Source organism: Hydra vulgaris, chromosome 13, assembly GCF_038396675.1.
Source record: "Hydra vulgaris chromosome 13, alternate assembly HydraT2T_AEP".
Lineage (NCBI taxonomy): Eukaryota > Metazoa > Cnidaria > Hydrozoa > Anthoathecata > Hydridae > Hydra > Hydra vulgaris.
The window spans coordinates 42,643,233-42,653,563 of NC_088932.1; the positions used below are offsets into that span (position 1 = coordinate 42,643,233).

General features: G+C 30.0%; 2 protein-coding genes across 2 annotated transcripts; both read right to left on the bottom strand.

Annotated features, from left to right (window-relative positions):
- Positions 1-2,452: 2,452 nt before the first annotated feature.
- Positions 2,453-3,764, bottom strand: LOC136072497 (uncharacterized). The gene is made up of 2 exons (XM_065815553.1): positions 2,819-3,764; positions 2,453-2,732 (listed from the first exon to the last, which is right to left on the bottom strand). Exons 1-2 carry the CDS (start codon positions 3,719-3,721, stop codon positions 2,529-2,531), a joined length of 1,107 nt encoding a protein of 368 aa, XP_065671625.1. The 5' UTR covers positions 3,722-3,764; the 3' UTR covers positions 2,453-2,528.
- Positions 3,765-4,605: 841 nt separating this feature from the next.
- On the bottom strand, positions 4,606-5,202 carry LOC136089900 (general transcription factor II-I repeat domain-containing protein 2A-like). The gene has a single exon (XM_065815999.1). It carries the CDS (start codon positions 5,200-5,202, stop codon positions 4,606-4,608), a length of 597 nt encoding a protein of 198 aa, XP_065672071.1.
- Positions 5,203-10,331: the final 5,129 nt, after the last annotated feature.

Here is a 10,331-nt window from a genome sequence, read left to right on the forward strand (position 1 = left end):
TACAATTGCATTTTTTTTCTAATTTTATTAAGGTGCCCCAAGAAATCCTTACAGTCTTATCACGAAGCACCGCAGATGAGCATTTAATTGGAAGTTTACGCCTCCTTCCTCACCGATGTCACAAAAATTGCCCAGAGCTGGGGTTTGAATTACGGATCCTTTTACTGAGGCAAGTACGCTAGCACTGCGCCACGGGTGCTCAAATTACTTTATCCTCAAACTATATTACATATACATATACTTATTATACATTTAAAGTTTAAAAAAATACTTTTTTATACAATAATAAGTATTTGTTTAAACTTAAAATATTTTTTTTCGTTACACTCCGCTGATTCTCAACCGGCACGTTTACTTAAGATACTGATTATATAGTCTGTTTGATAAATTTGTTTAAACTTTTGTTAAAAACTTCTTTCTAGTTTTTTTGCTTTTCATGGTAAACTTCAGTTTATATTTAAATATGTAATAAATTTTTTTTAAAGAGGTGAAATAAGCGAAAATAAAGAAGTACAGAGATGAAGAATGAATCTACAAGTAATATCTTTCAATGTTATGTAAGGAATGAATGTTAGAAGACTAGGTTCTCCAAGAAATGACTTTTAATGTTATGTAAAGAATGAATAAATAATTTATGAATGAATTATGTAAAGATAGAATGGATCTCCAAGCAATAACTTTCAATGCTATGTAGAGGAAGTAAAAACAGAAAAGAGAAAGATAAGCATTAACGCTAAACTAAGTTCGGATTACTTATCTGATTCTGATTTTGAATCAGGCGAATCTTACCGACATTAGGTTGAATGAAAACCGCTGCGCAAAAAAGCAAATGGTCTCCGCTTTCTATTAGAAAAAGAGAATTTCTTAAAATTATTCTATTATACAATGGTTTTCTTAAAAAACAGTCATTATATAATTGAACTTTTTTTTTTGACTCTAAATGCTTGTAACTTAAAAACTAAATGAAACTTATATAATCTTCTAGAGACAATGTTTCTTGATAAATCTATTTGAAAAATTTATAAAAATGTTCTAAACTTTTAGAATAATTTCCTGTCGAACGGAAGCAAAACTAGAAACGCCAAACTTTTAAACTATTAAAATTTTTAGCCTGTTCATCTACAATCTTGAAAAACTACGCTTTCCTAGATTGTAGATGGACAGGCGCAACTTCAGCTAGAGTTTGAGTTGCTCCTGTCTACAGCAGACTTGGGTATTAATTTCAGTTAATGTATTGATTAGGTAATTTGACTCTCTAATCAATAACCTTTTTCGATGAGATTTTCTTTTGTAGTAAACACTAACTCAGTAAATATTTTCAATTATGATGTTCAGTTTGGCCAAATGTAGCCTAATATTAACATTGATCCACTGAACAGCCCATATTATGCCGATGTAATACTAACCATAATCTAACACTGATTCAGCGTAACACTTATCTATTGAAACATGCCAGCCAGCAAAAATTGATGCTTTTATAAAATATATATATATATTTTTTTTTACCAATAAAGGCGAGGTTCATTATCCCACCTGCCCACGCTATTTACAAGACCTAAACTTCTTTATTCTCACGAACTTTAATGCTTTATTGTAAAAGTAATATTTTAACAAATCGAACATTTTTACTATTAAAAAAATTTCATTTTTTTAATAGTAAAAATGGTATTTTATGTCAACTTTTTTGGTAAATGTGTCTTGTTTTTTCTTTGTATATTCTTATCATTGTAAGTTTTATATAGTACTAGCTGGAGTTACCCGGCGTTGCCCGGGCCAATATTTAAACTGGCTTACCTGATATATGTACACATAAATCGGCCCAAAAATGGGCCCAAAAAATGGTCCCCCTGACCCCGGGGTCAGGGGGACCCATTTTCAGGCCCCCTTGACCCCGGGGGTCGGGGTACGGGGTCAAAACCCAGCTAAGAACCTTCTCCCCCTCGAGGACTACCCCCATGCCAAATTTCATCGAGATCGGTCCGGCGGTTTGGATTTCTATAGAGAACAAACAAACAAACACACACACAAACACACATTGCCCTTTATATATATAGCTGGAGTTACCCGGCGTTGCCCGGGCCAATATTTAAACTGGCTTACCTGATGTCTGTACACAAAAATGGGCCCAAAAAAGGGGTCCCCTTGACCCCGGGGTCAGGGGGCCCATTTTTGGGCCCCCCTGACCCCGGAGGTCGGGGTACGGGGTCAAAACCCAGCTAAGAACCTTCTCCCCCTCGAGGACTACCCCCATGCCAAATTTCATCGAGATCGGTCCGGCGGTTTGGATTTCTATAGAGAACAAACAAACAAACACACACACACATTGCCCTTTATATATATAGAAGATAAAAGATTTTATGTCCATTTGAGTAAAAAAAATGTTTTATAGTTTTGTCTTTTAGTTTTTTGATCTCAATTTATTGCGCCGGGAGCTAGATAAAATTTAAACGCATTTACATTTATAAAGATTATTATTATGGTAAAAAAATACTTCTTTCTATTATTGTTAACTTCTTATTTCTTTTGATTTATTTCTTTTTTCGTGAGAGACGCTCCATGGTCACATCTTTTAAACTGTCCCAATTGAGTTTTGAAAGACGAACATATTTGCATTTTCTGAGCATACGGAAATCTTCAAAGGTTTCTTCGAACCCTGGTTGAAATGCAGGGTAAACTTGACCTTCATCGCAAGAATCCAATAGCTCATCAATGTTATCACATGAAGCATTATCCTAAGAGATGGCAAACATAAAAAAAAATAACATTGAAAACGAAGTTCACTTTAGCTTACACTTTTTTAAAAATCATTTTAACTTACCTTTTTCAAGTTTTTTATTAATATGTCTCTTAGTTTTAGAGAATTTTCATAAGTAAAGTTTTCGCTTTTGTTTTGCGACAAATTTAAAATTTTAGTTAGCTCTCTATCTTCTCCAGATTTGACCCCGCTTCGATACATAACTAGTTCATGACGTTCAATGGGTGTTAAATTCGACTGAGCGTTTATTAAAGAAATGCTGTTATTTGTTGAACACGGAAGTGACTTAAGAGATGAAACAGATACATTGCATAGCTCAGATGGCATTCCATTATTATTTAACATTGATGCGGCCGTTTTTGAGGCATTTCTTGATGTCCAAGAAGGTTTTTGTTGATTTGAAAATAACCAACATAAGTTTGATGATCGGCTATTAAGATCATTTTTACTACAATGTAATGAGAAATCCGTTTGGCTTTTTTTGTATAAATCAAAATGATTTTTAAAACGATAATCACGATACAAGTAAAACGGAACAACTTGTCTCACTGCAACTCGACGTTTGAGTTGTGAATTGATGTATTTATGTTTTGATAAAACAGAACTACAAAAAGTTGAGCTGTTCTTCGGTTTGTCTGATCGAACATTCAATATATTTGAAGAAAGCAAATATTTAGACGCACCACCATTTTTATCTATATTTTCTTTTAGCAATTGAAGATAAATATTTTTGTTGTTTTGTTCATTTTCATATCGAACCTTTTCTCTCTCAAAACTTTCCAACAGTGTAATTAGTTTCCTTTCTTTTTTTTTATGTACCAAAGTTTGCATGTGAGCACAACTATCTATACTTTGAGATAAACGTCTAAGTTTTAAATTTTCGGATTTATTTGAGGCATAACACCAATGAAACCGACGATCAGAATTATTAACTGTTTTTTGCCTAATTAAAACTTCTGGAAACATAACACTAACGTTCTTAACGACATTTGAAGCGTAAAAAAAGAAAAACCTTGCATTGCAAAAAATATATAAATAGACTATAATTATTTTATGTAACTATAAAAAAAAATCAATAATACAATTCGGGAAATACTTAAAAAACTTGTTTAAAACAAATTTACTACTTGTATGAGAAAATAACGATGAAGTTATTATATTATTTAAAATAAATCAAAGAGATATAATAGACTAGCTAGATGGAGAACGAAACCGAAAATGGTTTTAAATTGTAATTCAGTCGTTGTAGTTTAATTATTTCAGCAGCAAGTCAAAATATGCGGTAAAAAAAAGACTTTGAAATGTAGTTTGTAAGCTTTAAAAGCTGTAATCGAAGTGGATAACTCTCTTAAATTTTGAGTGGTAATTTTTTGAACTGTTTGAATTATCAAGAAGTAATCACCACAAAAAATACAATCTATGTCAGCCATGTCAAACTCAATTTGATATGGGGGCCTCTTTAGCCTAAGGAGATGTTGTGAGGACCGCTCAAGCTAATACCTATTTTTCTGATGAATGAAGTGTAACTCTTAAACCCAAACTGCTCTTTTGCTAAGGTTTAATGTGAAGTAAACAAGATTATAAATGTATTTAAAATCTATCAAATCACTGCAATATTATTTAAAAAAGTAGACAAGTTTAACTTTGCATTATTTATTTCACACAACAAGAACACAATAAAAATGAACAAGTAGTATTTTGTAATAATAATAACAAACATTATAAAAGTTTGGATTTTCCAGAAATTTGACATCTTTTATTTCCTAAAAACTTGATAAGGTCTGGTTTCATGTCAATTTTAATTTAATTTTCATCAGTAAACCTGGACCTCTCAAGGATTTTATTTCGTTTCATGTGTGAAAAAAGTTGCTCACAAAGATAAGTAATGCCATTTTTGAACATATTTGACATATTTGACATGGAAATTGAATCATCTTGGGAAATTGATGTGGTGGTAAAAAAGAATAAAACTTGGGTACACCAACATTAGTAAATTGTTGCTTGAGAACAGAATCACACTGAAGTTTAATTAATTCCATTTGCAGATCTTCTTCCGCTTTTTCAATGTCAAAGTTGAATGGTGAGGTGAACAAAGGAAACTTTGGTTCACATTTTTTGAAATCTTGAAACCTTACTTCAAAATCTTGATTTATATTGTTTGTATTTTTTGAGTAGCTGCTGAACATAAAATTTTGGTCTTGCAGCTTCATAGACTCAAAATGTACCAAATTTTCTTGTTCAATTTGGCGTTTCCAGAGTAAAAGCTTGGTTTGAAAAGCTCTGATATTATCAAACATTGTGGTGACCAATTTGTTCTTTCCTTGCAAAATAATGTTCAAATCATTCAGGTGTTTTGTGATACCAACTAGAAAAGTTAAATCTTGAAGAAACTTGGAATTTTTTATATCTAAAATATCTTGCCCTTTTGTTTCCCAAAATTTAAACATTTAAGTTTTCAGATGATTGAATGCTTTGAGTGGTTTGTGACATGATAACCATTGAACTTCAGTGTAATATGGTAAATCCTCATATTCACTGTTATTTTCATTCAACACTGAAGCAAACTGACGATGATTTAGTTTTCTCGCTCTTATAAAGTTATTTTTTTAATCACATAATCGATATAAATTGTTTTTCCGCATAATATCTTGATGAATCTTGAATAATCTTGGTGAATGAAAATTTTTTTATCTTTTTCTCATTTCATTTACCAACAAGATCTTCAAATCAATCATAGCGGGTGCTCCATCAGTAACTATAGACACAAGTTTAGTAATTGGAAGTTTATACCTGTCCGGTATTTTTTCAATATTCAAAAAATGTCTGCACCTGTTGTTGTACTATGCATTGGAATCAACTCTAGAAGTTCTTCTGTAGTTTCATAGTTTTTGCAGCCTCTGATAAAAAGAGACAACTGAGCAACATCTTTGACATCTGTACTTTCATCAACAGCAATTGAAAAGGTCTGAATATCCTAGCAGATTTTTGTTAACTGACTTCTCAAATCTGTTGCTATGTCATTTACACTCTCACTAACTGTATTTCTTGAAAGGCTTATGTTGTTAAAATCTTTTATTTTTCCAGGGCAAAGAATCTTTGCAGTTTCAATTTTTTGATAAATTCACCTTCAATGAAAGGTCTGGAATGAGATGCAATTAAATGTGCCAGATTATAACTTGCTTTGACTACGAGTTCATTTGATTTGTTCACGGAATGAAAAATATTTTGTTGCTTTTTTAGTTTGGCTTTTAGTTCATTTTGATAAATCTCAAAATTTTCGTGATGAGTTTTATAGCGCCTCTTAATTTTAAATTCTTTTGGCACACTAACTTTTTGTTGACAAATTAGACAAATAAGACTTTCATTAATGCTTGTAAAAAAGTATAGCACTTTCTATTTTGATCGAAAATTTATTTTTTCATCTTCAATTTTACGTTTTCTGCTTGCACTTGGTTTTGAATGAGACATTTTGATTTTAGTCGCAATAACAAAAGACAAAAATAGCTCAATGTTAAACAACAATAACAAGATAACGACTGATCTATTAGGGTGAATAAAAAAAAGCAATTGCTTTTCACCAGCGTTTTTGAAGTAATTGTTCAGCTTTACGATAATAAAAACTTGACCAATTTTGATGAAATTTTTGTTCACGTAAAGCTGAGCAATTACTCAGCGTTTTTGGAGTAAATTGCTCAGCTTTACATAAATAAAAATTTGAGAGATTTTGCTTTATTCACGTAAATTCACGTAAAGCTGAACAATTACTCCAAAAACACCCCAGTCGGCAAATTTAGTTGTAAATGCCCATTAAAAACTCGTTTAACTACGTATCGTTGTGGTATGTATGTTAGCCATTTTATCGTGTCGAACACGCATTAGAAATACGCATTAGATGCGTATGAAGACAGGTATACAATACGACGCCTACTGAGTATCAAACTCGCATTTGAAACTCTTGTAAACACGTAAAAAAAAAACACGCGAAACCAGAGAATGTTCAATACGATATTTTCCTGGTGTTACATGCGCATTTAAAACTTTCCAGAATACGTGTTATTTACGAATGTATGTTAGCCATTTTATCGTGTCGAATGCGCATTAAAAATTGACACCAGATGCGTATAAAGACAGGTATACAATACGACCCCAACTGAGTATCAAACTCGCATTTAAACACGTATAAAACACGATAACCAGAGAATATTCAATACAATTTTATTAACTAATATGAATTCATAATATAATGATAATGACTAGCAGTAAGCAACCTGTAATACGGGTTATGAGTTATTAAATCATTAATAACAATAAAAACACATTAGTAACTTGATATATTATCTAAAAAATTTAATACAAATTTATCTATAAATATTTCAACTTTGACTCCCTATCGGCAACGTCATTGCTTATAGTTAACGACATAAAAACCACATTAACATCAGTTGAGTTCTTTTTAAAATCTGTCAAAACACAGGTAGCAAAAAAGAAAAGTCAAGTAAAGCCTGCAAATACCTAAAAAAAGAAATGAATAAAAAATTACAATTTTTATTTACAAAAGTACTATTTGCATTTTATTGTTAGTAGAATTGGGATAATAATAACAGAAAATATATATTCTGTGTCTACAGAATAATTAAAAAAGATTATAAAAAGGCTAGACAACACAATGTAGTAACACTGGCAAATAACACCACAACTTAATAAGATATTTTATTAACTTAAATACTTGGACTAAAAAGATTTTATTTATTACAATATTTGAACAATCAAGGGACAATTATAGTTAAACAATTTGAGCAACTATATTATAGAATAGCAAGCAACTCGTAAAATATTTGTTATTATTATTTGTGGTATTAAGAAATACGTAAGATCTCAGTAATTACATAAGTTTTATTAAATCTCCATCTCATCGAAGAGAGAGAGAAAGAGAGACAGAGAGAGAGAGAGAGAGAGAGAGAGAGAGAGAGAGAGAGAGAGAGAGAGAGAGAGAGAGAGAGAAAGAGAGAGAGAAGAAAAGTGTTTTCAAAGTAAAAAAACACGGAATAAATAGTATTAACTGGTTTTATTATGTTACCAGTAAACAAAATTATTTTTACCTTGATTAAAAGCTAATTTCCAGCATTTCATAATTAAGCTCCAGCTTCTCTCTAACTGTTGACTATTGATTAATAGAGTAAATTTCATATCATACTAAATTTACAAAAATGTTTCAACAGTAACCTAACTAATCAAGAGATGACAAAGGGAAGACACGCTAAAAAAAAATGAAAAAAAGAACATAATTATAATAGAAACTATAAAAAAGACTTAAAATTAATTAAATTTAAAAATATTAATTGATACTATAAATAGTTAAACTCATACTTTGCCTTGTTCTAAAGTGTCTAAAGTAAAATCAAATTAACAGACATTAACACTGCTTGACACTGAATTCTGTCAAGTAAGTTTTCTGCTCACCAAGCAGCATTCCTTACATTTCAGCAACAATTAATTTCATCCTGCCTAGATCTATTTTTTTTCATTTGACAACTATTTTCAAGTTGCCTATTAGCATTTACATTATTAACTTCGTTGAGCCTGAATACTATCTATTTCAATTTCACTATTATCATTAAACATATTACCAGTAATCTTACTATTGTTACAACTAAATAAATAAACATAAAAAAATCTTAAAAATTGTGTTCTTTTCTAATCAAAGACTTTATTTAAATTTTAAGGTTTATTGAAATCCATATCTTTTTATATGTTTATATACAAAAGTCGTTTATCAAAAATATTAAACGATATTTATTAGCATCAATTATTTTTAATTAACAAAGAATCTAGACTACAATGCACAAAATTATTTTTACCTTAATGAACAAAAATAATAAATGCAAAATCTTGTATAAAAAATTAAAGCAAAGTCAGTCAGCATATTTTACTTTAAAGTAATTATATATATATATATATAATTACTTTAAAGTAAAAATATGCTGGAATTTATTTATTTTTTCTTTTCTATTATTTTTTCTAAGAAAGAATATTTATATAGACACAGAAAAATATAAAATATATTGAAATATAGGCAGATTTATGTTTATAAACTTTTGTGTCAACAAATTGCAGTCAGTTTTCCATGTTAAATACATAAAATATATATCTAATATAATATATATATCAAATATAAAATAAATCCAATATAAAATAAAACAAAATAGTTAACTTACTCAAATCAGTATCAATTATACCATATGAAGTAACTAAAAAACACTTCAGTTCTTTTCAATTGCTCTAAAAAATAACTTTCAGCTCTTCCCAATTGCACTAAAAAATAAAACAAAACTTGCTTAGCTGATTTGCGTTGTTTATAAGAATCTGAAAACAGATAAGTAAAAAACCAAGAACAAACAAACATTTATTTATTAGAACTTTTTTTTTTTTTTTTTTTTGTTAATTCACCTCCCCAAGGCCCAGAAGGCCACTACAGACGAGGAGGCTACTTAATTGTGGTTATAACCCTCTCTCAACTCTATAACTCCAAAACACGAATCTTGACGAGGCCGCTGCGCGGTGAAACAAGTTGAGCGCGGTACTACCAGAGACGTGGTGGGGATCGAACTCAGAACCTCTCGCTTATGAAGCGAGCGCTCTACCACTACACCACTACCGCGTTTGACAACATGACAACCTCATGTTGGAAAAAACTACATGGAAAACCTCAAATGGGATCTGTCATATTCACCAGTCATTGCCTCCTCTGATTACCATTTATTGTGGTCAATGGCACATGACCTAGCTAGGCTGTAATTTTCTTCTTATGATGATACCAAAAAATAGGTCAACGAATGGATCGCATCAAAAGACCAAGACTTTTTCTAGCGTAGAATCTGCATGCTACCTAAAAGATGGACAGTATTTTGAATAATCTTGTAGTCTTCTCGAAATAAACTGTTAATTTTTATTAAAAAAACACTAATTTTCAATGCATACTCCCAATAAGCGTATATATATATATACATATATATATGTATATATATATATATATATATATATATATATATATATATATATATATATATACATATATATCTATATATATATATATATATATATATATATATATATATATATATATTTATACATATACATATATATATATATATATATATATATATATATATATATATATATATATATATATATATACACACGTAAGTATTACGCTCCTAATAGTTGTTAGTTAAGCACTCTATATTTGTATATTCAACAATGGATAACATCCAGTTTGATTATTCTCTTAAAAACATACCCACAACGGGAAAAACAAATTATAATATCAAATTAAAAGAAAAAATAGAAAGTTTCATAAAAAGAGTTCGTTGGAAAACTCATTTTTTTCTGAAAAACGAACAAAACAATGAAACAAACGATAATTACGATAAAACACCACCTCAATGTACCGAGCTAAATTACTTTGAAAATGACCTTTTAAATTTAGTAAAATCTATTAAATTCAGAAACATAAACGATCAATTTCAAACAAAAATAAAAAAAGATATCCTTAAAATTGTAACCAGCAAAGAAGTTC